The sequence below is a fragment of the Trichosurus vulpecula genome, chromosome 3 (assembly GCF_011100635.1).
Source record: "Trichosurus vulpecula isolate mTriVul1 chromosome 3, mTriVul1.pri, whole genome shotgun sequence".
In the NCBI taxonomy this organism is placed as follows: Eukaryota; Metazoa; Chordata; class Mammalia; order Diprotodontia; family Phalangeridae; genus Trichosurus; species Trichosurus vulpecula.
In genome coordinates, this window is record NC_050575.1 from 283,072,594 (window position 1) to 283,099,865 (window position 27,272).

At 38.7% G+C, this 27,272-nt stretch overlaps 1 protein-coding gene across 3 annotated transcripts; it reads left to right on the forward strand.

Moving 5' to 3' along the window:
• The first annotated feature begins 2,193 nt into the window (after window positions 1–2,193).
• GZF1 (GDNF inducible zinc finger protein 1) lies at window positions 2,194–22,638 on the forward strand. Of its 3 annotated transcripts, none has more exons than XM_036750907.1 (6): window positions 2,194–2,503; window positions 4,376–5,742; window positions 7,585–7,679; window positions 12,499–12,666; window positions 17,721–17,878; window positions 20,482–22,638. In XM_036750907.1, exons 2-6 carry the CDS (start codon window positions 4,394–4,396, stop codon window positions 20,830–20,832), a joined length of 2,121 nt encoding a protein of 706 aa, XP_036606802.1. In that variant the 5' UTR covers window positions 2,194–2,503; window positions 4,376–4,393; the 3' UTR covers window positions 20,833–22,638. The 3 variants fall into 3 exon arrangements, with proteins under 3 accessions (XP_036606802.1, XP_036606804.1, XP_036606803.1); XM_036750909.1 differs by having other exon boundaries at window positions 2,222–2,334; XM_036750908.1 differs by lacking the exon at window positions 2,194–2,503 and adding an exon at window positions 2,844–2,894.
• Window positions 22,639–27,272: the final 4,634 nt, after the last annotated feature.

Here is a 27,272-nt window from a genome sequence, read left to right on the forward strand (position 1 = left end):
AGCTCTTACAATGCAAACCAATATAATATAATAGCAAATTATTCATGGATTTATAGTTTTGTATAAATTTACCAGCAGTTAAGGAAATCACAAAGAACCGCAAATGAAAATACAATTTTAGTGTCATGTTTGTATTTTACCACTTCTTTAACATAACCTAGATGATATAGCATTAAGGTTCATCTGATTTCAACAGGAAAACTTCGGCTCAGAGCCTTGCCAAAGGTTGCAGAAATTTGAAACACATATGTAATCTACAAACATTGTGTTCTCAGTATTTGTCTATCATATTTGAAAGGAAGACTGTTAATGGTTCAGTAATTTTTGTGAAGTTATTGTGTTCTGATTGACTACCTGTTCTAGAGCTTTTAGAATGACCTTTCTTTTCTTTAATGAATAAGATGTTTTTCTTTAAAGCTACAAGCAAGTAGCATTCTTTGCATATAGTATGCCTTTAGGACAGCATGACAGCAGCAAATGCCTTCATTTTTTAGCTAGGTCATAAACATTTCTTGAAGATTTACTGCTAACTGCACTACCACTAGAGCCAAAGGATCAGACAAATGACAGTTACTGCTTGTGTCCAGAGCAAAGACTTTAAGCAAAATGAGTTTCATCCTTTTATACAGGTAAGACTAATTCACTGCTTAACTTTAAACAATAACTTTTCCAAGCTGTGAACAGAGTTAGCTATGGGAACCAGTGTTTAAAACAAATAAAACATCTAGGTAAGATGCAAAGCCATTGACAAAGTTTGTTGTTGAGTCATTTCAGTCCTGTGGACTCTTCATGACCCCATTTGGGGTTTTCTTGGCAAAGACACTGGAGTGGTTTGCCATTTCCTTCTCCAGCTCATTTTACAGATGAGGAAACTGAGGCATACAGGGTTAAATGATTTGCCCAGGGTCACACAGCTATTAAGTGTCTGAGGCCAGGTTTGAATTCAGGAAGATGAGTCTTCCTGACTCTATGCCTGTTTCTCTATCTACTGTGCCACTGAGCTGCTCCTATTGACAAAGACATAGGGCTAATTTATACAATTTTTTAGATTTAAAAAAATACCTGAATCATCACCACTTTAAATGCACATCTTATTGGCACTGAAATAACAAGGCATGTGATTAAATGGAAGCAGTATGGATTATGGTGCCTATCTCAAACTTGGATGGATCCATGATCTCAATTCATTGCTAGAGGTCAGGGCACTGTGTCATTTTTTCTTTTGTGTCCCAAGAATCTAGCACAGTGCCTTGCACACGCACTTGATGAATTGTCAGTGTTCTCTCCTTACTTCACTCTTGGGTTCTACTCTCATGGTCCTAGAGGCGTTTTAAAGAGACCTTTTTAAAAGGCCCCTTAAGCCTTTTAGCATTTTCTATTTACACTCGAGCTGTCCGTAATTTTGACTTATCTTTAAGGATTTTGGGTTGCCTTTGAATGAATGAATCTAAGATTCCCTCCGATTAGCGAACAGTCTTCACATGCGGAGAGGAACCTTTAAATGTCTAAGGCTAGATTTGAACGTAGGTCTTCCAAGCCAGCCAGCGCTCTCTCCACTTTCCAAGATGCCCCACACTTACACTGTGTGGGTGCTGACTAAATGTTGCATTAGGACAGGTATTAGTTGTAGGACATTCAGGAAGGTTTTCAATTTAGTCTGTAATCTACTCTGGAGACTGAGCACCCGTTTGCGTGTTTTGCGTCTCGGCAGGGGCAGGATTTGGTGGCTTGGAGATTCTGGGTGCAGTGAGCGGAGCTGACATTATCTTGAAAGCCCAGACTTCAGTTTAGGCCTAGGTTGTCACTCTGTGACTGGCGGCCCTGCCGGGCGTTGCAGGAATGAGGCTTAAAGTAGTGACACTTAGTAAGACCCTGGGTTTGCGCTCGGGAGAGCTGCCCGCAGCTGAGACGCGGTGCTGCGCCCGCCCCAGGATCGAGGTTTCGGTCCCGGCTGATGGGAGCTGTGTGGGAAGGGAAGCCCCTTGTACCTCATCAGTTAAAGGCGCCCTGCACCTGCCTCCGGGGCTGGCGGGAGGGAAGCGGTAATGGGGAGGGCCCACTGCGGAGCAGCAGCTGCTTGCACTTCACCCCAGGAGCCACCCGAGGCAGCAAGAGATCGGAAGCTATCGGCTCTGAAAGGCACCCATGACGTAATCATGAAGCGCACGTCCGCCACGTGACCTCAGCGTAGTTGTGCCATATGACCCAAGATGGCGTTCCCGAAGTCTCTCTGGTAGTTGCTGTGGGCGGGTGCCGTAGGAAAGGAACTGTAAAAGCGCGCCCCCCAACCCCCTCCTCCCAAAGGGGAGCGGGGAGAGGCAGGGGCAACGGCCGGTGAGGGAGAGGCGCGTGCTGTGGAGCGGGGGGAGGGAGCGCCCCTGCAGCCAATGAGCTGCGAGCAGAAGAGAGCCGAGCTGCCCCGGCGGCCGCCTCCTCCTTCCCCTTTGCCTTCTCCCCATATCCCTCCTCCCCGGACCTCGTCCAGGCGGATGTTCGGCGCCGGGTGAGTGTCCCGGACCTTCGAGTGGTGTCCCGGCCGGTTCCGAGCCCCTCGGTCCCCGCAGCTGCGGCTGCCCACTGGTCCTCCTTGGCCCTACTGTGTCGTGGGGGCGCCCCCGCGGGCCTAGGTGAAGGGGCACAGGGCTCGGGGGAGCCGACGAGGGACGCCGCCGGGCGGGGGCGGGAGGGGCCCTGGTAAGGACGCGTGGCCCGCAGTGTGGAGAAATTCCCGGGGTTGGGGCAGTGCCCTCCCTTCGCCCTGCTCCGCGGCTACCCCGCTCCCGGCCGGTCTGGGCTGGGCAGCCCCTGGGACCCATCCTCGGGCTTCATGCGGTCCGGGATCTGAGTCCGACGCCCGGCCCTCTTCTGTAGTGCAGGTGCAAACCTGTCTCTAGGTAAGGGAGCGGAACCAGGCCATCTGCACTCTTGCAACTTTATGAAAGCAGGGGCCCTTTTCCCCTGGGCCCCTAAGCCAAGGTGACAGGGCAGATCTCGAAGCCAGGAGGCAAGGTACATATGGGATGGATTTAGTATTCTTTTCGAAGTTCTTCTAATGACCCTGTGAAAAACCCTGAAGTCAGATGGCCCAGCCAAGCCAACTATGAGAATTCCATGCCATTTGTTGCGTTTCTCTTAGGTCCACCAGGTTTTCGTATTTAACATCAACAAATAACATTTATTTGAGTACCTACTATGTGCAAAATGATATGAAGACGGGTAAGATGAGGTCCCTGCCCTCAAGGAGCTTACAGTCCTATTGGGGAGATAGAACACGTAAATACATGTGTGTATGGATATAAATATACATAACAATAAAGTATCTTAAGCTAAGTGACTGGAGTGAGGGAATATTCCCTAAGGAGCAATCTGGGGATACATCCTTGAAGGTGTGAGATTTGAACTGGAGTTGAAATAATAGTTAACAGAGAACTGGGAAGGAATTAGGGGAGCATTCTAAGAAAGAGCAGAGAGGAATATTGTAGCCTGTTAGGGGAAATAGGCCGCCTTGGGTGGAGCAGAGTTTCTATTAGGGAAGTAATAGAAGATGAAGAAGGTAAATGTTGACATCCTATTTGTGAATTACTGAATTATGGATGACCATGAATGCCAGGTTAAGGATTTTAATTTTATTCACTAGTGTTAGGAAACCTGTGAAAGTTGTTTTAGGAAGGTTAATCCAACATTGTTTGAAAAAAGATTTGGGAGACTGTTGCAGTAGTCCAGGGTCAAGGATGAGGGCATGGAATAAAGTTGTAGGTAACTAGGAAAATGATTTTTTTTTAATAACCTGAAGGTAGAGATTAGTTTGGGGAGATGGAATATTATTTTCTTCATGGCATTTGAGTAAAAATGCTTAGCAAGCAGACAGAAATACATAACTGGAATTCAGGTTTGGTATCAGTGGTAGAGATGTAGCTAAAACATTTATTATCAAGTAGGGGGTTCCGATCCTTCTAGAAGTTCGCCTTATAATAGGGAAAGACAACACATAAACAAATGATAGAAAGCAGAGGGACAGATGCAGGAGTTATGGCATGCTCCAGAGATGGCCAGGGGAGTGAAGACCTGTATCAAGATGAAGCAGAAGCCCACCTCTCAGAGCCCAGCATAGTTCTAGGGGTGGGGATGAAGTTTTCACTGGGATTGAAGCCCATAGGAGTCATCCACACTTAGTTGATAATTGAAATCCTTAAGATGAACTTTCAGAGAGAATAGAAGTAAAGGGGACTAGTGATTAGGCTTTGAGTTATGCCTACACTTAAGGGTGCTGGGGGAGGAAGGACCCTTGAACCTTGTATATCCTCTATAAAATTAAAATGTTTTTAATATTTTAATGTCAATGATTGATCTGTATTTTAATTTTTTCTTTTCAAAGCTGTTTTCAGAAAGAAAGATGGAAAGTGGTGCAGTTCTGCTACAGTCCAAATCATCACCAATTAATCTTTTGAATGAAATGCATCAGTTACGTCTTCTTGGTCACTTGTGTGATGTGACTGTGAGTGTGGAATATCAAGGTGTACGAGAAGAATTTGTGGCTCATAAAGCTGTACTGGCAGCCACAAGCAAGTTTTTTAAGGAGATGTTCCTTAATGAGACAACTATGGATGGAACTAGGACAAATGTATATTTAAATGAAGTACAGGTTGTTGATTTTGCTTCTTTTCTTGAGTTTGTCTATACTGCAAAAGTCCAGGTGGAAGAAGACCGTGTGCAGAGAATGTTGGAAATGGCTGAAAAACTGAAGTGTTTAGACTTATCTGAAACTTGTTTTCAGTTAAAGAAACAGATGTTAGAATCAGTACTTTTAGAGCTTCAGAACTTTTCAGAGTCTCAGGAGCCAGGAGAGAATAATAACTCTCAGACAAATGATGTTCTACTTGATTCTAAGTCAAGTATCATGGTAGAAGTCCCTAATGCTGATAGCCTTTCAGATTCTTCAGATTACCCTGGAGAAAGAAATAGCAATGGTTTAATACCGCAGACACCACTAAGAAAGTCAAAGGACAAAGTAGATAAGAAAAAAGAAGTTATGAAACCTCCCTATCCTAAAATTAGAAGAGCTAGTGGAAGGTTGGCTGGTAGGAAGGTATTTGTTGAAATCCCTAAGAAAAAGTACACAAGGAGACTCAGAGAACAGCAAAAGCATGCTGCAAATGATATTGGGGAGAACAAATCTCCAGAAGACCAAAGCATACTTGATTTGGAGATGGTGACAGAGCCAGTGACAAAAAATGTGGAGCCAAAGAATGAGGAATGTGATGCCAGCTTTGAGTTAGAGGAAGCTTTGAAAAAAGCTGAGGAGGAAGATGACAAGAAAAAGAGCAACTTTAAGTGCACCACCTGTGAAAAAGAGTTTCTCTATGAGAAGAGTTTCCTGAAACATATCAAACATAATCATGGCATTGCTGCTGAAATAATTTATCGCTGTGATACCTGCAGCCAAACATTTGCAAACCGATGTAATTTGAAGAGCCATCAGCGCCACGTTCATAGCAGTGAGCGCCATTTCCCCTGTGAACTCTGCGGAAAAAAATTCAAAAGGAAGAAAGATGTTAAAAGACATATTCTTCAGGTTCACGAAGGTGGTGGAGAGCGCCATCAGTGCCAGCAGTGTGGCAAAGGGTTGAGCTCCAAAACAGCTCTGAGGCTTCATGAACGAACTCATACAGGGGACAAACCATATGGGTGCACAGAGTGTGAAGCTAAGTTTTCTCAGCCTTCTGCACTGAAAACACACATGAGGTATGAATAGTCTTCACTGTATTTCTGGAAAATGTTGGGGGAGGGGCGGACTCAGACATTTGTGACATCAGAAGGAAGCATCCTTATAAAGTGCAGTATTTTTTATTTCCAGACAGTGTTTTTATGCTTGAAGAAAGCAAGACTGAACTATGACTTAGGCCAGATTTTTTTTTTTTTGCCTATTTGAATTAAAGTCCTTTAAAGGCTGAAAGAATGGTTAATTTCTGTTTTTTGGATTTGAGAATCTATGGGAGGTTTGCCTTTTCTTTGCCTAGGAACTGCAGGAAGTAGCGTCATTTCCACAAGCTTAATGTAAAGCAGAATTTCTTAATCTAGGATCCATGAATTTTTTAATATTTTGATAAAACTTTCAATATAATTGGTTTCCTTAGTAATCTTGTACATTTTATCTTATGCATTAAAAAATATTCTGAGAAAGGGATCCATTGAGTTAACCAAACTGCCAAAATGGTTCATGACACAAATAAGGTTAAGAACTCCTGATATAACTGGTTAAATGTATACTATCTTCTCCCATCTGACCTGGAAAACTTAACGGTGTTGAGAGAGAGAGAGAGACTACAGGATATAGGAGAGGGCATGTATAGTTCTCAGAGCACTTGAACGTAACCCTACACTGCATAACTAGAAGATCCATAGTGTCTTAAATGGCCGTTCTCCTGATACGTGTTCTAAGGTGGGGTTGGAGTTTATTCTTGTTCTAATAATTATTCTGGAATCAAGTGTTAGAGACTGCATTAGGGCTCCTCAGCCACTAGGAGGCCCCAGTCAGGGTCCCTGAAAATGTGAGTATACCTTTGAATTTTAGTTCAAAGTGCCTGGCACTTAGAAAGCAATTAATAAAGACTTGTTGCTTGCTTAATTATGCAATCTCTAGAACTGGGAGGGAGAATGGGATAGATTTTTATTTTTTTGTTATCATCTAGTTGACCTTGGCTTAAAGGATTTTAATAAATTTCCATAATAGCCTCTTTAAGCATTTTTTTTAAAATGATCTGGATTTTTTTCTAATTCCTCATATCCAAAGGTAAGTCAGTGACAAACAAAACCCTTGTAATTACCCTGTATCCATGAATCTACCTCTGAGGCAGAAAGAATTGACTTTTAAAGTCCCTAGGATGGGAAATACTATCATCTTAGCCTTTTGAGGTGGGGAGGGTGGGCAGGAGGGAGAAGTTTGGTAGTCAGAATTTTGTAATGCATACATATTTGCTTTCTAATATTAGATGTATATATATCCTTTTAAGGTAATTTTCCCATTTTTGTTTGGTGCTATAACCCACAAAAACGAGCTACTATCATAAATTTCTTAAATGGTGGAAAATATGTGACAGTTTATCCAAAAATGGTTCCTTAGAAAATGAATGCTATCCTGATTTTTTTTTTGAGAATTAGAAATCTTGTGGTGATTAAAAAATGGTTCCTTATGAATTTATGGTTGATTATACTACATGGGGATTTTTAAGGAGTAACTTGAGATAGTGGTGATTGTTTTCCAGTTTATGAAAGTCTATTAGAACTTTGCTTAACTAGAAAATATGTGAAGATGTGGTCTCTTTACAGATGTCTTTTAAGATAAGTCAACAGATACAAATGAAAATTCATAATCATAAAATTATCAGATAATCATTGTAGTATGAGATTTTGTTTTGTGAAGATGATAGCTCCATTAATTGAACCTTTCTTTAGTCCGCTAAAGATGGCTTTAATCAAGATTAATTTATTTTAAGGAGATTAGAATGGGTGGCGCTTTAGCTGGAGAGAGGCATGAACTTTGAAGTAAAAAGCATTCTGAACTGTACTGGAATATTGTAATTTCAGAATTCATACTGGTGAAAAACCTTTTGTCTGTGATGAATGTGGTGCAAGATTCACTCAAAACCACATGCTGATATATCATAAGAGGTGTCATACAGGTAAGTGTTTGTGCTGTTGTCATATGTGTTAAGAGAAAAAGTCACAGAATCACTGAATGCTAGGACTGAAAAGGAATTTAGAAATGTGTAGCACATCCCTTAGGTTTACAGATAGCCAAACAGGGTCAAAAGAATTAAATGAATTGCCTAAAATTATAAAGATTAGAACCAAGATTCAAACCCAGGTCTTCTGATTTCAAGTATTCTTTCTGTTATACTAACAGCTGCCCCCACTTATTTAGGAGTTTACATCTTGCTGATTTAACACTATAGTTCCAAGTAATTCAGAACCTTTTCCAGGCAATTTGAAGTATACAAAATAGAGAATTTAAGAAACTAAAAAAATTACCCCAGTGATGGTCTGTGAAATTGTTCATTTCTTTGCTTGTAAAATTATCTCTATAATTATAGTCTTATATAAATCCAAGTAAAAATGAAATTAGAAGAAAGATAGCTGAGATGTCTATTGACATAATATTCAAAATTTGTAAAAACAAAGTAACTTGATTTTTCTATATGGTAATTTCACAGCAAGGTTCCCTAAAGTGTCAAAAGTTCAGTTAGACACAGCTTAGAGGTAGGGATTCAGGGCATGAAGAAAAGGTAGGTGGATAGCATTGTTTTGTCAGAGAGACTTAAATGCCAAGTGTACATGTTCAGATTTAATTTCTATTTTAATGACAATAATAACTTTAAAAAAACAGGTCTGCTTTGATAGACATTAATTTGGTATTGTTTTGGAATTTCATTTGCTTTATGATATCTCATCCTTTACTTGACTATAAAAACAATTTTAGTTGAAGGATAAACTCCTTGTTCTAAGTATTTTTTTTAATGTATAGTTCACTTTACTATGGAATTATATAATAAATTCAGCATGTTTGCTTATGCTTTCTTCTAGCCTTCTTCTGTTCCCAATAAATTCCCAAATATTTTAGGTATTCTGAAGTTATTTGTGATGAAATTTTTCTATCTTTTCCAGCTAGGTTTTGTTGGTAATATACAGAAAAGCAGATGCTTATGTTTTCTGTCCCTCTTTTTTTTTTTTTTTGAGGAATATGTGGAGGCAGTCCTATCTTTAGCTCTTCACTCCCTCTTGTCCCATCCCTATCCCCCAAATTGAGGAATAAAAGAAAAATTCCTTCTTTCTTCCTTCCTCCCCATCTCCACTTTTTCCTTCCTTCCTTCCTCCTTTCTTGTCTTTTAAAATTTATTACACTGTTGTTAACATAAAAACCAATATAAATATCTTAAACAAAAATAACTAACATACATAATTATATAGCAATAAATATAATAACAGCTAGCATTTGTATAGTGCATTGAGGTTTGCAAAGTGCTTTACGATTATTATGTCATTTGATCGTCACAGTAACCCTCTGAGATAAGTGCCATTAGGTCCTCCTCTTTTCAGAAGAGGAAACAACTTAAGTGGCTTGGTCAGTCACACCAACAGCAAGTTTCTGAAAGAGAATTTGAACTCAGGTCTTTCTGACTCCATGTCTATCCATTGTACCAGCTAGCTCCCTCATGATAATGTGTTGGTTGGGCCTTTTGTTGTTGTTAATTTTGAAGGTTTCTTAAAATATGGTGTCTTTGACACTGCTACTTACAGTTCTTTTAGAACCACGTTTTTTCTTCATGTGCCCCTACAATTGAGAAAGGTGGGGAACCCTCAATAGATACTTGCAAAACAAGTCTCCACATTTTCCATGTCTGAAAATGTATGCTTCTTTTTGCATTTTAAGTTCAGAATCTTTCTAGCAAAAGAATGGTGCTGTGTTTCTTCATTCTTTTGGACTTATGGTTTATCATTGTGCTAATCAGGGTTCTAAAAAAAAGTCTAATATACTTGTTTTATTGTATAATGTTTTGTATAGATTGTTTTCCTAGTTCTGCTTACTTTACTCTATATCAGTACATAGAAATATTTGTAGTTTCCTCTTGAACTGTACATTTCATCATTTCTTTTTACACAGTCATATTTTATTTTATTCATACATTACAGATAATTTTAGCCATTCCTAAATAGGACACTACCTTAGCTTCCAGTTTTGGGCTGCCAGAAAGCTTCTTTAAATATTTTTGTACGTGTAGGTCTTTTTTCCTTTTTGATTTCTTTGAAGTATAGGCATAGTAATGCTATTTCTGAGTCAAAGGGGTATGCATAGTATAGTAGAGTTATGGACATAGTTCCAAGTTACTTTCCAGAACAATTATACCATTTCATAGCTCCACCAACATCACCCTTCCAATGTTTTTCATTTTCCTATTTTGTCTTGTTATCTTTGCCAATCCACTAGGTTTAAGGTGGAACCTTAAAGTTGCTTTTAATTTGGATTTCTGTAATCATAGTGAGTTAGAGCACTTTGTTGATAGCTTGTATTTCTTTCTTTGAAAACTGCTTGTTTAACTATAACTGGTTCCTTGTATATGTTGAATATTTTATCAAATTTTATTTTAAAAAATTTACTTCAAGTAATTTTTCCTGGTTACCTGTTTGCCTTCTTTGGTTTTATTTGTGCAAAAAACATTTGTTATAATCAAAATTGGCCAACTTTTTTGATCCTTTTGCTTGGTTAGTCATGAACTCTCCCCTTATCCATAGATCTGAAAGGCAATTTCTTCCTTGCTCCTCTAATTTGTTGATGTTAGGACCTTTTTATATATCCACTTGAGATTTGGTACTGCTAGGCTCTCTTCCTTCCTACTTTTTAAAAATTATTATTTCTCTTAAGGTGTTTGACTTTTTGTTTCTTCAGATGAATTTTGTGATTTTCCCTAAGTCTGGTAATCCTCTGGTGGTTTGATTGACATAGCAAAATGAGTAATTTTGGCAGGTTTTTCATTTCTATTATATTGTTATGGCCAATCCAACAGCAATTAATAATACATCACCAATTATTTTCTTCGGAATATCATGTTCCATGGCCTTAAGTCTTTCAATGTAGAAGCTGCTAAAGCTTGTGTTAGACGGACTCTAGTATTTAAATTGTTTCTTTCTAATTGCTTGTAGTATTTTCTTCTTGACCTGGGAGCTTTGAAATATAGCTGTAATGTTCCTGTGAGTTTCCATTTTTTCTCTTTCAGGTGGTGCTAAGTGGATTTTCTTCAATTTCTGTTTTACCTTCTAGTTCTACAACTTCAGGGCAACTTTCCTTAATAATTTCTTGAAGTAGTGTTTAGACTCTTTTTTATTAAAACTTTCAAGTAGGCCAGCAGTCTTATATTGTCTTTCCTTGACCTGTTTTCCAGGTCAGTTGTTTTTCTAATGAGATATTTCACATTCTTTTCTATTTTTTCATTCTTTTGATTTTGTTTTATTTTTTCTTTGTATCTTGTGAAAGTCATTAGCTTCGCCTTGCCCAATTCTAAGTTTTAAGGAGTTACTTCCTTTGGTAAGTTTTTGGATCTCTTTTTCTAGTTGGTTGATTTTATTTTCTTGATTTTTTTGTGTTACCCTTTCTTTTTTTCTATTTTTTCTCAACCTTTCCTACTCGATTTTAAAAATCCTTTTTAAGCTCTTCCAAGAACACATTTTGGGCTTGTGACCATTTTGCATTTTTCTTTGTAGCTTTAGAAGTAGCTGTTTTGACTTCACTCTCTTTTTCTGCATTTGAACCCTGATCTTTATTGCCATTGTAGGTATCTATGGTTGGGCTTTCTCTTGCTTTTTCTTACCCTTTTCTTTTTAGTGGCTTACTTCTTGGCCCTTAACTTTATGTTAGAATCAGGCTCTAGTCTCAGGGTGTTATCTCAGGCTTCAGGTTTCTCACATTGTTTTTTTTTTTTTTGAGCTCTGTCTGGGTGCCTGACCTCAGGTGGTACTCTTCAGCTGTGACCCCCAGGGCCCCCAGCAAATGCTTTTACTTCTTACGGTCTCTCCAGGGACTGTAAGCTTCAGCTCACCCCTCGCCCCTCTACAGCCTCACTCAACAGCATGTACTTCTCCTTGCCCACAGCCACAGCCTGGAACCACGTCTGATCACCATGCTGTACCCTGAGGTCACTCCTGGCCCTCATTCTTTTCCCGTTATCAACCATCTGACCCACACACTGAGGCAAAAGTTGCTGAAGCTGCCACCCACATAACTGCACCCCCTTCCCTTCCTTGTTGTTTGTTGATTAGGGGTATCTGCACTTTAGTGAGGCCAGAACACCACTGCAGGAGGTCAGGTTTTTCCTAAATTCCTCCCAGGTTGTCTTAGACTTGACAGTTGTTCTACCTTAACTTTGGATTGTTTCTGCTACTCTGCTCTAAAGGTCACTTTGAGGAATTATTTTAAATTATTTGTAGGGGAATTTCCTGCCTTATTCTGCCGTCTTCCCAGAATCCTCTCTTATAATTCTTTTATTTGAAGGAATACCTAAAACAAAATGCAGAAACTAAAAGTATCTAGGCAGTACTTCTACCTCTAGTGCTGGAGTTCTTAACCCAAGGTCTACGAACTTTTTTTCTCTAATACTTGATAATTGAATTTCAGTATAATTGGTTTCCTTTGTCATTTAATATATTTTATTCATTTTGAAACATTTGGATAAGGAGCCCATAAGTCTTCAAACTGTTAAAGGAGTTCATGGCACACAAAAGGTTAAGAGCCCCTGCCTGTAGAATCTTGAATCAGGTGTGGGTAACTCTTCTACTCTAGCCTTCCCAAGCATCAGCTCAGTTACTTAGAGTTGTTAGTATTGAATGATATATGTTATTAACAATGACGACTTACAAAATACATGTTGGTATTGAGGCCGTTTATTTCTATCTCTGCTTTATATACGTTAGTAGAAGTTTTTGTTTAAATCTGTTTCATATTTCATTTAGGGGAAAGACCTTTTATGTGTGAAACATGTGGCAAAAGTTTTGCTTCTAAGGAGTATTTGAAACATCACAATCGGATTCACACGGGATCCAAACCCTTTAAATGTGAAGTTTGCTTCAGGACATTTGCACAGAGGAATTCACTTTACCAGCATATTAAAGTCCATACAGGTATGATCTGAACTATGTAGAGAAGGGAATGGTTTTGCCAGAAAAGTGTCCTTAGTTTTCATATAGATTATATCTCAAAATGTGCGCGTAAATCTTTTTCTTGTACCTTGGAACATTTTTTCCCTACAGAAAACAATGTTCTTTGTTGTGGTGTGGTTCTCAGTCCAGCTGCCAATCTACTTGTAAAGCACCAGAAGCATAGTACTATACTAAAATAAATACACCACCATGTGTGATCACTTTGGGATATGGGGCTGGAGAAATACATTTAGAACTCTGGGCTGCAAATACGCTTCTTTCCTTTCCTCTTCAGTAGGGGAAGACATTCCCTTTGCTTTAGCCCTTCTTATCTTCTTGAAGCAGCCCACGGTTCAGTCTAAGATTGTGGGAGGAGGGGCGGAGCCAAGATGGCGGCTGGTAAGCAGGGAATAATGTGAGCTCCGTACGGAGACCCTCCAAAAACTTATAAAAAATGGCTCTGAACCAATTATAGAATGGCTGAACCCACAAAACAGCAGAGGGAAGTAGGGTTCCAGCCCAGGACAGCCTGGATGGTCTCTGGGTGAGGTCTATCCCACACAGAGCTTGGAGCTGGGAACGGAGTGGAGCAGAGCCCAGCCTGAGCGGCGTGGACCATCCAGACCAGAAGCCGGGCGGAGGGGGCCCTAGCGCCCTGATTCAGTGAGCTGCGGCAGTTACGAGACTTCTCAACCCACAAACACCAAAGACTGTGGAGAAGGTTAGTGGGAAAAGCTGCGGGAGTGGAAGGAGTTCGCGGTTCCGCTTCCAGCCCCGGGGGCAGCAGAGGTGGGGCAGCTACAGCTGTTGTTACTTCCGGCTCCAGGCCCACCTGGTGGGAGGAATTAAGTGGCGAATCAGAGCAGGGGTGCACAGCCTGCTGAAGATCTAAGCCCAGTTCGGGTTGGGGGTTGGGGAAGGAGCAGTGCTGGTGTGGCAGAGCTGGCACCTCCCCCCCAAACGTGGAACATAGAACTCTGTAATCTACAAGCAGTCGTACCCCACTGAAAAACTCAAGGGTCAAGTTAGTTGGCTGGGAATATGGCCAGGCAGCGAAAACGCACCAAGATTCAGTCTCAGACTTTGCATAAAGTCAAAGAGCCTACAACAGAAACCTCCAAGAAAAACAGGAACTGGTCCCAGGCCATGGAAGAGCTCAAAAAGGAGTTGGAAAAGCAAGTTAGAGAAGTAGAGGAAAAATTGGGAAGAGAAATGAGAAGGATGCAAGAAAACCATGAAAAACAAGTCAATGACTTGCTAAAGGAGACCCAAAAAAATACTGAAAAATACACTGAAGAAAACAACACCTTAAAAAACAGACTAACTCAAATGGCAAAAGAGCTCCAAAAAGCCAATGAGGAGAAGAATGCCTTGAAAGGCAGAATTAGCCAAATGGAAAAGGAGGTCCAAAAGACCACTGAAGAAAATACTACTTTAAAAATTAGATTGGAGCAAGTGGAAGCTAGTGACTTGATGAGAAATCAGGATATTATAAAACAGAACCAAAGGAATGAAAAAATGGAAGACAATGTGAAATATCTCCTTGGAAAAACCACTGACCTGGAAAATAGATCCAGGAGAGATAATTTAAAAATTATTGGACTACCAGAAAGCCATGATCAAAAAAAGAGCCTAGATACCATCTTTCAAGAAATTATCAAGGAGAACTGCCCTGATATTCTAGAGCCACAGGGCAAAATAGAAATTGAAAGAATCCATCGATCGCCTCCTCAAATAGATCCCAAAAAGAAAACTCCTAGAAATATTGTCGCCAAATTCCATAGCTCCCAGATCAAGGAGAAAATACTACAAGCAGCCAGAAAGAAACAATTTGAGTATTGCGGAAATCCAATCAGAATAACCCAAGATCTGGCAGCTTCTACATTAAGAGATCGAAGGGCTTGGAATGCGATATTCCAGAGGTCAATGGAGCTAGGATTAAAACCTAGAATCACCTACCCAGCAAAACTGAGTATCATGTTCCAAGGCAAAATATGGATTTTCAATAGAATAGAGGACTTTCAAGCTTTCTTAATGAAAAGACCAGAACTGAATAGAAAATTTGACTTTGAAACACAAGAATCAAGAGAAGCATGAAAAGGTAATCAAGAAACGGAAATTGCAAGGGACTTACTAAAGTTGAACTGTTATGTTTACGTTCCTACATGGAAAGATGTTGTGTATGATTCATGAGACCTCAGTATTAGGGTAGTTGAAGGGAATATGCATATATATGTATGTATATGTTTATGTATATATACAAGTGAATGTGTATGATGTATATATCTATGTGTATGTATGTGTATATATATATAGATGTGTGTTTATATGTGTATATATATATATGTGTGTGTGTGTGTAAAAGAGAGAGAGCAGACACAGGGTGAAATTAAGGGATGAGAGAGCAACATACTGAGAGAGGGAGATAGGGAGAGAGAGAATGGGGTGGATTATCTCGCATAAAGGTGGCAAGAGGAAGCAGTTCTGTGGGAGGAGGGGAGAGGGCAGGTGAGGGGGGAATGAGTGAACCTTGCTCTCATCAGATTCGGCCTGAGGAGGGAATACCATACATACTCAGTTGGGTATCTTACCCCACAGGAAAGAAGAGGGAGGAAGATAAAAAAAAATAAAAGGGGGGGGGATGATGGAGGGGAGGGCAGATGGGGGTGGAGGTAATCAAAACAAACACTTTGGAAAGGGGACAGGGTCAAGGGAGAAAATTCAATAAAGCGGGATGGGTTGGGAAGGAGCAAAATGTAGTTAGCCTTCCACAACATGAGTATTGTGGAAGGGTTATACATAATGATACATGTGTGGCCTAGGTTGAATTGCTCAACTTCTTAGGGAGGGTGGGTGGGAAGGGAAGAGGGGAGAGAATTTGGAACTCAAAGTTTTAAAAACAGATGTTCAAAAACAAAAAAAACGTTTTTGCATGCAACTAAAAAATAAGATACACAAGCAATGGGGCATAGAAATTTATCTTGCCCTACAAGAAAGGAAGGGAAAAGGGGATGAGAGGGGAGGGGGGTGATAGAGGGGAGGGCTGACTGGGGAACAGGGCAACCAGAATATATGCCATCTTGGAGTGGGGGGGAGGGTAGAAATGGGGAGAAAATTTGTAATTCAAACTGTTGTGAAAATCATTGCTGAAAACCAGATATGTTAAATAAATAAATGAATGAATGAATGAATGAATGAATGAATGACATGAAAAAAAAAAGATTGTGGGAGGACAGGGAATGGTAAGTCCTCAAAGATTCTCCTTTCCCTTTTGCTACACTTGCTGCTACACCTCTTGCACTGGTTTCTTTTGACATTGTCACTAGAGCTGGGATAAGCTTTTGTTTAACCTAGGCAGAGTTGGAAAATTATGTCTCTTGGGTTTTACTGCCCTGTCAAAGGTTTTGATCCTTTACAATTGCAAAAGCAGTTTGGTTTATTGTAAAATAAGTAACTGTACATGAAGAGTGGAATTTTCTGGTGTTGGTGGTGGGAGACTAAATCCTAAACAACATTATCATCACTAGAAAAACAGGGAAGGAGGAGCAGGGTTCCTATGGCCATAGCCATGCTTGTCAGTCATACTGAATATTTACAAATCAGGTTTGTGTGAGTCCTTAGCTAATGGAATGGGCTGTCCAATTTGTGACCTGGAAAAAAAAGAAAAGCTGTACTGTTTCAGTGGGAATATTGATCGTGGTTTTCGTGTAGACCAGTGATTTCATCAATGTAAAGAATTCCCAGTGTGAAAGCTCCCTCCACCTACTGTAGAGCAGCAACTCATTGGAAACTGAAAGTTTTCCAATGTTACTTGAACACTGAGAGATTGTGGTTCTGGTCAGACTCACACAGCTAGTATGTCTCAGGGATAGGGCTTTAACCTATGTCTTCCCAACTCCAAAACTGGCTCTCTATTCACTAAGGATAAATGTCGTTTTTACATTTAATATTTTCTGGCTTCTGGTATGGCTGGAAATGGAAGAATCAATCAAAGTATTAATTTATTCAATCTGGAGAAATGAAGTTAGACTTCTCTTTTTCTAGGCATCATGATGAGAGACTTTTTAATCTTATGTGTTCAGTTTTTACCAAATATCAAAATCTATGGGAGTTTTTGACTAACCATAGGCATATGGACGGGAAAATGTTTAAGTTATGATTGGTGTTCAAGTTATACGTTTTTCTATTTATCATGTCTTCCTGTCTTTCCATCCATCCGTCTATCTAGGGTTTGGACCTGTGATTTTATCAGGCAACACCCTGATGAGTAACTTCCTCTACCAGTGCAGGCTGGCACAAAGTCCTAGGGTATTGCCTAGAGCTCTGAGAGGTTTAGTGACATCCCCAGAGTCACACAGCCAGTATGGGTGAGAGGGATGGGACTTAAATTTAAACATTAAATTAAAAAACTATCAAATAATTGGGTTTCTTTTGCTACAGGTATGAACATCCATGGTCTAGTGGAGAGCTGGCCTTGGACCCTACAATAGAGGTTCTTCTACTGCAAACTTTAACAGTAATTTGGTTGATAGAGCTAATGTTACCTGCAGCTGTGCCACCCCTCTGGCACTTGTAGCTTTGATTCAAGATGTTTGGTATAATTTTATTTAGAAATTAAATTGGATTGAAGAAAATCCTGTCTTTATTCATTCACTTCTGCAATCTCATAGTATCCTTTCACTCTGTTCATCTCCCTTTACCATTTTGTGTTTGCTGTAGGTTTAAAAGATACTTCCAATCTGGAAATTAAATGTAAATTCCTCCTTTCTCCCCCACATTGAACTGGAATGCAGGCTTTCTGAGGTCTAGCCTGAACTAACAACTTTCTGACCAAGATTTCTTGAACCCCCGAACTTGGAACTTTTGTGACTGAGGGGACAAACACAAATAGGTTGCTTCCACTTGCCCTTTCTCTCTCCTAGTAGTGTCCTAGAGAACATCATAGTTTGAAAATAGACTTTTAAGAGTGTGCTTAGTAAATTGTGTCTGTATTTGACAGTAGAGACCTCGACAATAAATAGTACTTCTTTTTTCAGGTGAACGTCCATATTGTTGTGATCAATGTGGTAAGCAGTTCACACAGCTTAATGCCTTGCAGCGTCATCATCGAATCCACACAGGAGAGAAGCCATTCATGTGCAATGCATGTGGACGGACATTCACAGACAAGTCCACTCTACGGCGACATACTTCAGTAAGGGGGCATATGTAATTACATAAAAGCACGTTAAAATATTGGCCTATTTGAGCTCTTGTTTTTCTGAAAGCATCTAAATGAGCTATTGCACTGAAATGTGGGGAACTCTAGAATAGTAAACATCAGAAATTGAATGAAATACTTAAAATCCTGAATTTAAAATAAAAGTAACTTAAAGAATTTTTAAGTTGCTCTAATATATGTAATGCACTTTCATGGGATGTGTAACAACCGTCAGATTCTTCTGTAAACATAGGGTAGCACACCCTTACCTGACAGTACTCTTCCCAAAGTAAGGTGAATTTTGATCACAGAAACCTTGCAAGGTGTCTTGGGGTATACAGACTAGATTTCTTTCTTAAGGACCGTGCCTTAAACCCAAATCACTCTGGCTTTCATTGATTGACCAACAGTAGGTCCCAGGCCAATCTCCACTTGGTCATTGTTTGGCCCTGATTGGTTCAGAGTAAATGTAAATAGCAGTTGTTTCTATTTTGGCCACAAACCCTGAGGGTCTTCACCCTCACAGATTGATTTTTTTTTTTTGACTAGGCAAAAAAAGGCCATTTCCTGCTTCATTTCTTACCTAACATTAATCACTGATTGGGAGTTGCCTCAGCCAAACTGAGACCTGTTAAAGACCTTAGCTTAAACAGGCCAAGGTCTCCTACCTCATCTAGGGCCACCTCTACTCATCTTGGTCTGTATCTTGCCACTGGACCCAGTCTGGAGATGAAAGTGAGGCTAGTGACTTTATACAAACTTCCTTCATTTAAATCCAGTTCACCTGCGTGTCATGGCGTTACCTCCCTGATGTCGTGATCCTCTTCAAGAACGAAGGATAAAGAGCATTCCTCTGTATTTTCCATTTATATTTCAAATGAGAACCTTAGCAACTAGCAAAAAAATGGCATTTTGAGGTTTTCTAAATTCTGTCACCTTCTACCCTATTTTGATTAAAGTTATACCTCAGGAACATTCTGTTCAGATTAAATGCAAGTTATTTCTCATCAAGCCAGGGGATGCTAGTGTCAAGAGCTTTTGGAAAGAAATATCTTGCCAGTTTTTCTCCCTCACTGATGGCCCCCGCATGTGAAAGCAATGAAGTAAACACATGGTGCTCTCTCCTGCTTTCCCCTCTCTTTCCCCTCCAAATCCTTTCTGCAATCCCATACCATTCTTTCATTCTGTTCATCTATTTTCACCATGTATTGGCTATTAGAAGATACTTCCGTTCTAGGAATTAATGCAAACTTCCCCTTTCTCTCCTCTCCCCAACATTGGACTGGAATGCAGGCTTTCTGAAGTCTAGCCTGAACTAACAACTTTCTGACCAAGGTTACTTGGACACCAGAACTTTTGAGGAGGCCAACATAAATAGGTCATTCTCACTTGCTCTTTGTCTCTCCTATCACCTCTGCCTGTCTCTGTCACCTCTTTGTGTGCTCTGTGACATTGAATTTCATTTCCCTACCTATACAGCTTCTGGCAGCGGCTTCAAGACCATCTATAAGTGGAAAAGGAACTACAGTTTATTTGGCTAGGAGTATTCCAGATGTCTCCTCCCATCATCCATCCCCAATTTTTTTCTTCTAATTTGAAGAACATAAGGGAAAGAGATTTTGTGGTCCTTGCAATGAGATCCCTATTAATTAGGGGCTTGGGTCTGAGATGTAGTTTATCACTGGGTGCATGCAAGCAGGAGTTGACTGCCTTCTCTATTTTGCCTCAGAAGCAACAGAATAAAGTTCCTCTAGTGTATGCTCAAGATTGTGAGGAAAAGAATAAAGCTTAAGTTGCATCTCTGACATTAACAGCTTTATTACAAGCTTTACTCAAGATTTTTTATCAGCTAGATTTGCAGGGCTGGGGCAAGGGAGGGAGTATTACCTATATTTGGACCAATAGAGTAGTTTTCCTTATACAGTATTAAGCAAAACATAATATGTGACTAGTCACTTAAAAGTTTTTTTTTTAATTAAATTTTACTTTTTTTCAAATGAGCATTTTTTTTTCTTTCCCTCTTACATCCCTACTAGGCAAAAAAAAAGAAAACAAAACCTCAAACAAAACAAATTCCCACATTGGCCAGGTCCAAAAAGTACGTATCATTCTGAACCTTTAGTCTCTTACCTCTCTGTCAGAAGGTTGGTAACATTCTTCATTGTTGGCCCACTTGACAGCTTTTTAATAAAGATGATAATAGGTTGATATAAATCTTAAATTTATACTTGTGGTTCTTGGCTTGTATTTTTAGGGTAATTTCATTTATCTATCCTAACCTCTACCCTCCTTTTTCTTAGGACAGATGAGTTTGGATAATTGGTTACATCTCAGTTCCTCTGTGGCCTGGAAGTAGTTTAGATTTGCCCAAACAAGTTAACTATTTTCTTTTAAGGATTCTTGAGCATTTACCAGTTATATTAATATACTAGGTCCAGTTTTGTAGAGATAAAAACTAAAGTGCACAGAACCCCAGTTTCAGCAGAAGATACACTACTAGTTTGAAAGAATAGACCCATAAAGAAAGAAATATCAAATTCAAAAGATTTTATTTGTATTATTCTTTGAATTAATGATGATGTTTGTTTTCTTTGCAGATACATGATAAGAATACACCGTGGAAATCTTTCCTTGTTATTGTAGAAGGTTCACCCAAGAATGAAGACAGCCATAAAACTGAACAAATGGATGAGGACTATCCATCACCCAAAATATCAGAAAAGCTGCTTTCATTTGCAGAAAATGGCCACTTTCAAAACTTGACTGCGGTCCAAGGAGCTCTGACTGCTTTACATGAAAACAGTCCTGCAGATCTAGACTGTAAATCAGATGATCCTGTAGTCCCCCAGGAAGCCCTCATAGCTACCACATTAAGTGATCTTACAGTACTCCATACACAGACAGACTCAATTCAACCATCACTTCATGCTTTGTCAAACATAGAGTGATTGCTTCAAATTGTTTGCTGAGAAAATCCAACATAGGAGAGACTTTGAATACACATTGCCTGTGCTCAAAACCATGCCAGTAGCATAGACATAGACTTTCCAGTGGGCACAAAGAAAAGATGCGTTTTTATGAATAACGTCCCCAGATTTTCCTGAAATCCCTGGTACTTGCACATCTTTATCATTTAAAATCTCACTTTCCAGACCCTGATCTGCATGATCTCAAATATACTTTCCTCAACAGTTCTGATTCTGCTTTGTTTGAGTAGATCTGCTGTATTTGTTCTAAGGCTTGATTATTTTTTTTTTCAGAAAGTTCAGATGAGCTCTTTTGAACCTAGTTTTTACCCTTTAATTATCACTTCAGTTTATTAATTTCTTGTGAGTAGGTCCCCCACAATCTTCTCATTGTCTAAATCCACCTTAATTTTCTGTGTGGATGTATTTATGTGATAATCTTAGGGTATCTTTCCAGTTAAATTGTTTCCTTGGTGAAATAATGTTGGGACCATATTTTGCCAAGTGTCTTCCCTGATAAATCAAGCCAAGTGATTGGAGCTTTGGGATCATTGCAATGCCACCCTTTTTCATATTGAAAAAGTGTATTGTTGAGCTCATTTTTAATATCACTTAGGCACAAAAAAGGACCAATTAAGAATTTTTAATAATAAACCTAATAATAATTTCTTCACTAGCTCTACAAATTAGAATGCAAACAACTTTGTCATTTCTGAAATTCCAAGTGTGTTACCAAAGAATCCAGCAGTAGAGCAGTTTTTTGTCACAAGGTGCTTAAAAATTATGCAAGAACTTGAGAATTTGTTAAGGGCTGAAGTAGCTTTATTCCTCTGGCAAAATGGTGGGATTATTTGGACTTCATTGTTGTCGCTTTTGCTTAGGTAAATTTTCCTGACTTTTGATTTGTTGCCATTTGTTGATAGACGCATAATTATCCAGACTTTATTCTTATGACATGCACCTCATACTACAGAATTCCAAATGTGCGTTTACTTGAGGTGTTCCAAATGGCCACAACTCAGAATTTTAGTATTAGGTTATAAATAATTAAAAGGTTTCAGCAAGTAGTTAAGACTCCTAGTATAATCATTTTGTTGCACTTGCTGCTGGTGCTCTTTTAACTAACAAAGCAAAGATGTACCTTACCAAGTTTGAGCTCTACAGTACTAATATGAGTGTTCCAGTTTTTGAATTGGCTATATTTTGGTGAAGTACCTGGGTTCAGATGTGGTCCTTGGTGTAAATCTATATGTTCGTGTCAAGACTTTTACAGAACCACAAAATATTTTAGCCCATTATTTGTGTTTCCTTTAAGTTTTATTTTGCTGAATTTTCTATGAACAAAAATTGTGTGGGGTACTTGTATTTTCTTTTGTTTTCATGAAACCACTGGCAAGTGCTTTAACCATGTAGGTTTCTCTGGAGAAAGTCTGTTTTACTCTGTTTGCAGTAATTTGACCATTTCCTATATTGGTGTCACACATTTAAGCTATTTTTAGTAAAATACTCAGTGACTTAAGAATTTTACCACCACAACTACAATTTTAAAAAACTGCATTCTAGATCTGTATTAAAATTTTGCAGGCTGTTTTTCCGCCCTTGGAGGGAGGGGAAAACATACATTAACTTGCTTTTTCTTGAAAAAAAAAGTCACTCAGAAGGAATTTGGATACTAGATTTTTATTTAATGATAGTTTGATAGTTTGGTGGTCTTAAATTTTTGTAACTTTTCAAAGAACAATAAAATTTTACCTGTTCAGTCTTTTGATGAATAAATGTTTAAGTTCACTGTGCTGTAGCTATTAAGTTCTTTATATCCAGTACTTAATGAAATCTAGACTCAGATAAAACTTAGTTATTGTGACTAAAGCACAATCAACTATCTTTAATTGTGCAAACAAATTTTAAAAGCAAGAGTCTAAGCTATTTTATGGTATACTGTTAAAATACTTTTAAAATACACATTAAAATGTTAAAATAGTGGTTTTATAACTTTGGATTCCTCAGTTATCTGTAAATTTTTAATCCTATGTAAGGACAGTGTAGAGAAATTTTTTTGAACCTTGTAGAAATAATTTGTACATCTTAATTCTGCTATGTAAAAGCTAGATATACTGCAGTGTCTTCAATGCAACATTAAAGTTAGAACATTTTATCATGATAGTACATCTAATATTGAGTCCTATAGAAATCTTGCTGGTTATAACCATCATAAGTATGGAAAATGTCAGATTTGTAGAATTAACACCTTCACCGCATTAGTAAGTTAACTGAAGTTCATAGCAATTGTATAGAAAAACCAGGGAAAGTTACTGTATGTGCTTATGTTGTGGTTTGACATTCTAATAGCGAATTCTCTTCTGTGGGGATATAGTTAAGAGAATTGAGAAATCTTTAGTGTCCTATGGGCATCTCAAACTTAGGATTTCCAAAAGAGATATCATCACTTTCGCTCACCTCCAACATTACTGCCATTTTTCATCAGGGTACCCACCCACCATCTTCGACTTGCCCAAGTGCAAAACCTTGGTATAATCATTGGATGTGATGAGAGCGAAAAGGAAGACAGTTGTTAATTCCCCTTAACTTTCACATCTCTTGCATTTTTATACTGCCACTACTCATCTGGACTATCATAATAATTTCGATTTTGTTTCCTCATTCTAGCTTTTCTATTTTGTCTTTCCCTTCATGAGTCCATCTTAATACAACAGCCAAAATCTTCCAGCTACATCATGACTCAAAGGAAAAAAAATTTTCCATGGCTTAGTAAGAGAAAACACATGCACCTTGTTCTTTAAGGTCCTCCAGGATCTACCTGCAACCTAACTTCAAGCCTCATTTCACATTATTCAATGTATGTTCTATTTAAATGACTTTCATGCATTCTCAAGCTAGCCCCCTTACCTGGAATGGACTCCTTCAACTCTTTCCTTTCAAATTTTCCTGGTCTTAACCCACCGTCCCAGATCAGTCTATTCCCTACAGCTGGTTGTGTTCTTACTCAAAATCTTTGCAACAATTTGGATCTCTTTTGCTACCTTATATTATGCTTATTTGTGTATGTGCCATATAATCCCCACCCCACCCCCGCTACTCCCCGCTACTCCTATCCCTACAGAATGAAAGCTCTAGATTTTGTATTTGTAGTAGATGCTTAATAAGTGTTTACTAGTTTGTCCTGTACCACTGATTATTTGAGATGTTTCCAAAATAGCCTCCTGTGTTGATTTTAAAAGATTTTGACTGAACTTTGGGGAAGAGAGCTTAAGTGCTAAATTCCTTTTAGAGAACAGAATCTTAAGCAGTCAAACAACAGTTATGGGCATGCTAACTTTAGGAAGGCCTTTGAGACTGTGTGATATAACTATCACTGAAGAAACAGGATGTTTAGCCCACAGATGAGAGGATAGGAACAGTTAGGGCATTATATTTACATTCAAGTACTTCAAAAAGACTATCGCTGAAGCATTAGACTGAATCAATTAGAACTATCCAAAAGGGATTCTGGGCTGCCTTGAGAAAGGTAGTAGCTGTGCCTTTCATTAGTTTTCCAAGCAAAGGCTGTTGAGTATGTTGCTTGTTCAAGCATGGTTTGGACCAAACGGCCAGGGGTAGCTCTTCCAGCTGGGGCAACTAGGTGGCGCAGGGGATAGATCGCTGGGCCTGGAGTCAGAAAGACCAAAGTTCAAATTTGACAATCTTAATTACCTCAGTTTCCTCACCTGTAAAATGAGCTGGAAATGACAATTCCAGTATCTTTGCCAAGAAAATCCAAAATGGTCACAAAGAGTTGGACACAACAAAACCTTTTCAACTGAGCTCATGAAAATGTACAGGAGCTCTTTCAGGTAACCCAAACTCCAAACGAAAACCTTTATACCAGACTCCCATATGGAAAGGATACAACCACACTATTATAATTGAAAGTGAGGCAGGCAGAAGGGTAAGTGCCTTGCCCAGGGCCACATTTGAACTCAGAGGACTTCCTGATTCCAGGCCCAGTGCTTTATCCACTGTGCCACTTCGCTGCCATGGAATGACTAAAAAACATTTTGTTAAGTAATCTTTAATATTGCTTTATTGAATTTTGTTTGAATTAATACTAGGACTTGGCACATCAATTGATGACATTTGGAGGAGGCACTTGAAAACAGCTTAGGTATTTCTATTTCATACTTTATGAATACTTTTCTATATTTGTTATTAACATTTCCTTAGCATTCTAAAGACTTCAAATAAAACATGTGCATAGTACCGATAAGGACCAGATGCATCAAATTGTGCCTATGATTAAATGCTTCAGACTTTTGTTGTAAAAAAGAACTGATCCTACATTTATTTTTATTGGGTCATATCTTTGCCTATATTAGTCTTTTCCACTTGGAGCATCCGAAGAATTCATCAAACTTTGATAGAACCTTGTGAAAAATGTATTTACAGAGTAAAATAAAATTTTATTTTTGCATGTAGTTTCCACCATTTTACTTTTATTTTTATGATTTTTTCAAATTTCCATAATTTATACTTTAGTTGTCATAATATGGCTTTGCTTACATCCTTACCGATAAAATATCCAAGATATTCTCTGATGAACAGATTTTAGACCCAATAGGAAATATCCCATCCAAACCATCTGATGTTAAATTTGCAGATAGTGAATTCAGATGTAAATGTTACACTACAATGTGTGAGGCAGAGAAAACATATTCCTCATCTGATTCCAGAATGATAAATTCATCTGTGGAGTTACTTTTTTAAACGACAATCTGAAAGGTACTGGGCAGTTTGGGTCTTAGGACCAAAGTTCACAACAAAACGGATGAAGACCCACAATGTGTCTGAAAGGTAAAGATGGTTCTTGGCAGTGGGCTGAAGCTTCAAAAGCAGTGCAAGAACACTTGCAACAGCTAAATATTCCACTTCAGTCTGGCCTTACTACATACTCTACTACCCATGTCATCAAGAAAAGTCCCATTTTTTTCAATATTTTTAGGCAAAAAAATGTTTAGGAACATTAAGAAATGCATAGATACTGAGGGCAACAATGTAACAAGCAATGCTGTAACTGGTCCATTATATTAGATGAATTAGCAAAGTTCATTGATGTAATTTTTGCAAATGGTGGAATCCATGGAAGAAATCTATCCTTAAAAAGCATGTGGAATAGTTCCCAGGGGTAGAAGGAAGAGCCATCCTTTCTTCAACAAAACCATGTCATGTAATCAGTTCCCAGATGTGAGATACCTTTACTTTGACCTGAAAACTGAGAGGAAGCAAAATCTCAGGATGAATTCTGTCCAGTATTCTCACTGGGGAATCCTTTCATTGAAAATTGTCAGAAGACATTCATTCCTGAAGTTGGTTGGTGAGTAATTGCTACCTTGCAAGGAACACTGCAAATTTATTCAATGTATGTCAAACTGATCCATTTGGCCTAAAATTTGGGTTGATAAAGCATACTGAAAACAAATACTAGGAAGCAATGACGCCGGTTAGCTTTGTGGTAACATTTTGTGACTTGTAGTATCCTACGTGTCCACAAGTATCTAGAAGGAATAAGGTACCTCCATAACTACCTGCCTTGAATTACAGCTTTCAAAAAGGCCAGACTCTCCCCTGCACTAATAGGCCATCACAGATCTCTGGTGGAATATGTCCGAAGGAAATGAAAACCTGTTTTGCAACTTGAAAACTTGGATGCCTAAACCAATGGGGAATTGGGTGTCAAAATCTATCCATAGTACTTGAGTTTACTTCATAGCCCTCCTGTGTCAGTGAAAAAAGGATACAACTTAATAGTAAAGACAAATGTCACCTTAGATATGTATTAGGTCTAGTGGGACATTAGATATCTAAGTGACTACAGTATCTCTAAAAGTTATCTCATTTGTAAAATGGTAAAATTTGTACTATGTACCTCAGTTTGGTGGAGAAAGTGCTTTGTAAGCCCTAAAGCCCTATGAAATCATGAGTTATAAACCAGAAAATGATATAAAAATGAACTAATTCACACAAGTATTACTTCTCTCCCTGATTCAAGCTAAAATCATTTCCTCAGAAGTTGATCAGTTCAGGGTTATTTTTAAAAATAATGTTCATAATATAAGTATAAAACAGTATACTCTAAAACTTCAGTAAAACTTGGATGTGGCACATTTATTTTGAAGGGGGAAGGAAAATGACTAATGCTCCTAGGCTAAATGAGCAAAATGATAGTAAACTACAACTAATCTAGAAGTTAAAAGGCAGAATATTTGAGCTCATGGAATAGAAAACAAGAAATTAGAGTTATCCCAAAATAAAATGATCTGTGAAGGTTTCAGATATCAAATGTGTGAAACTACAAATGATAAACTGGGGAAAAGCAGGGAGTTACTCCTGTACTTTCTTAAACCTTTTTTAAAAATAGTTTTTGTTTC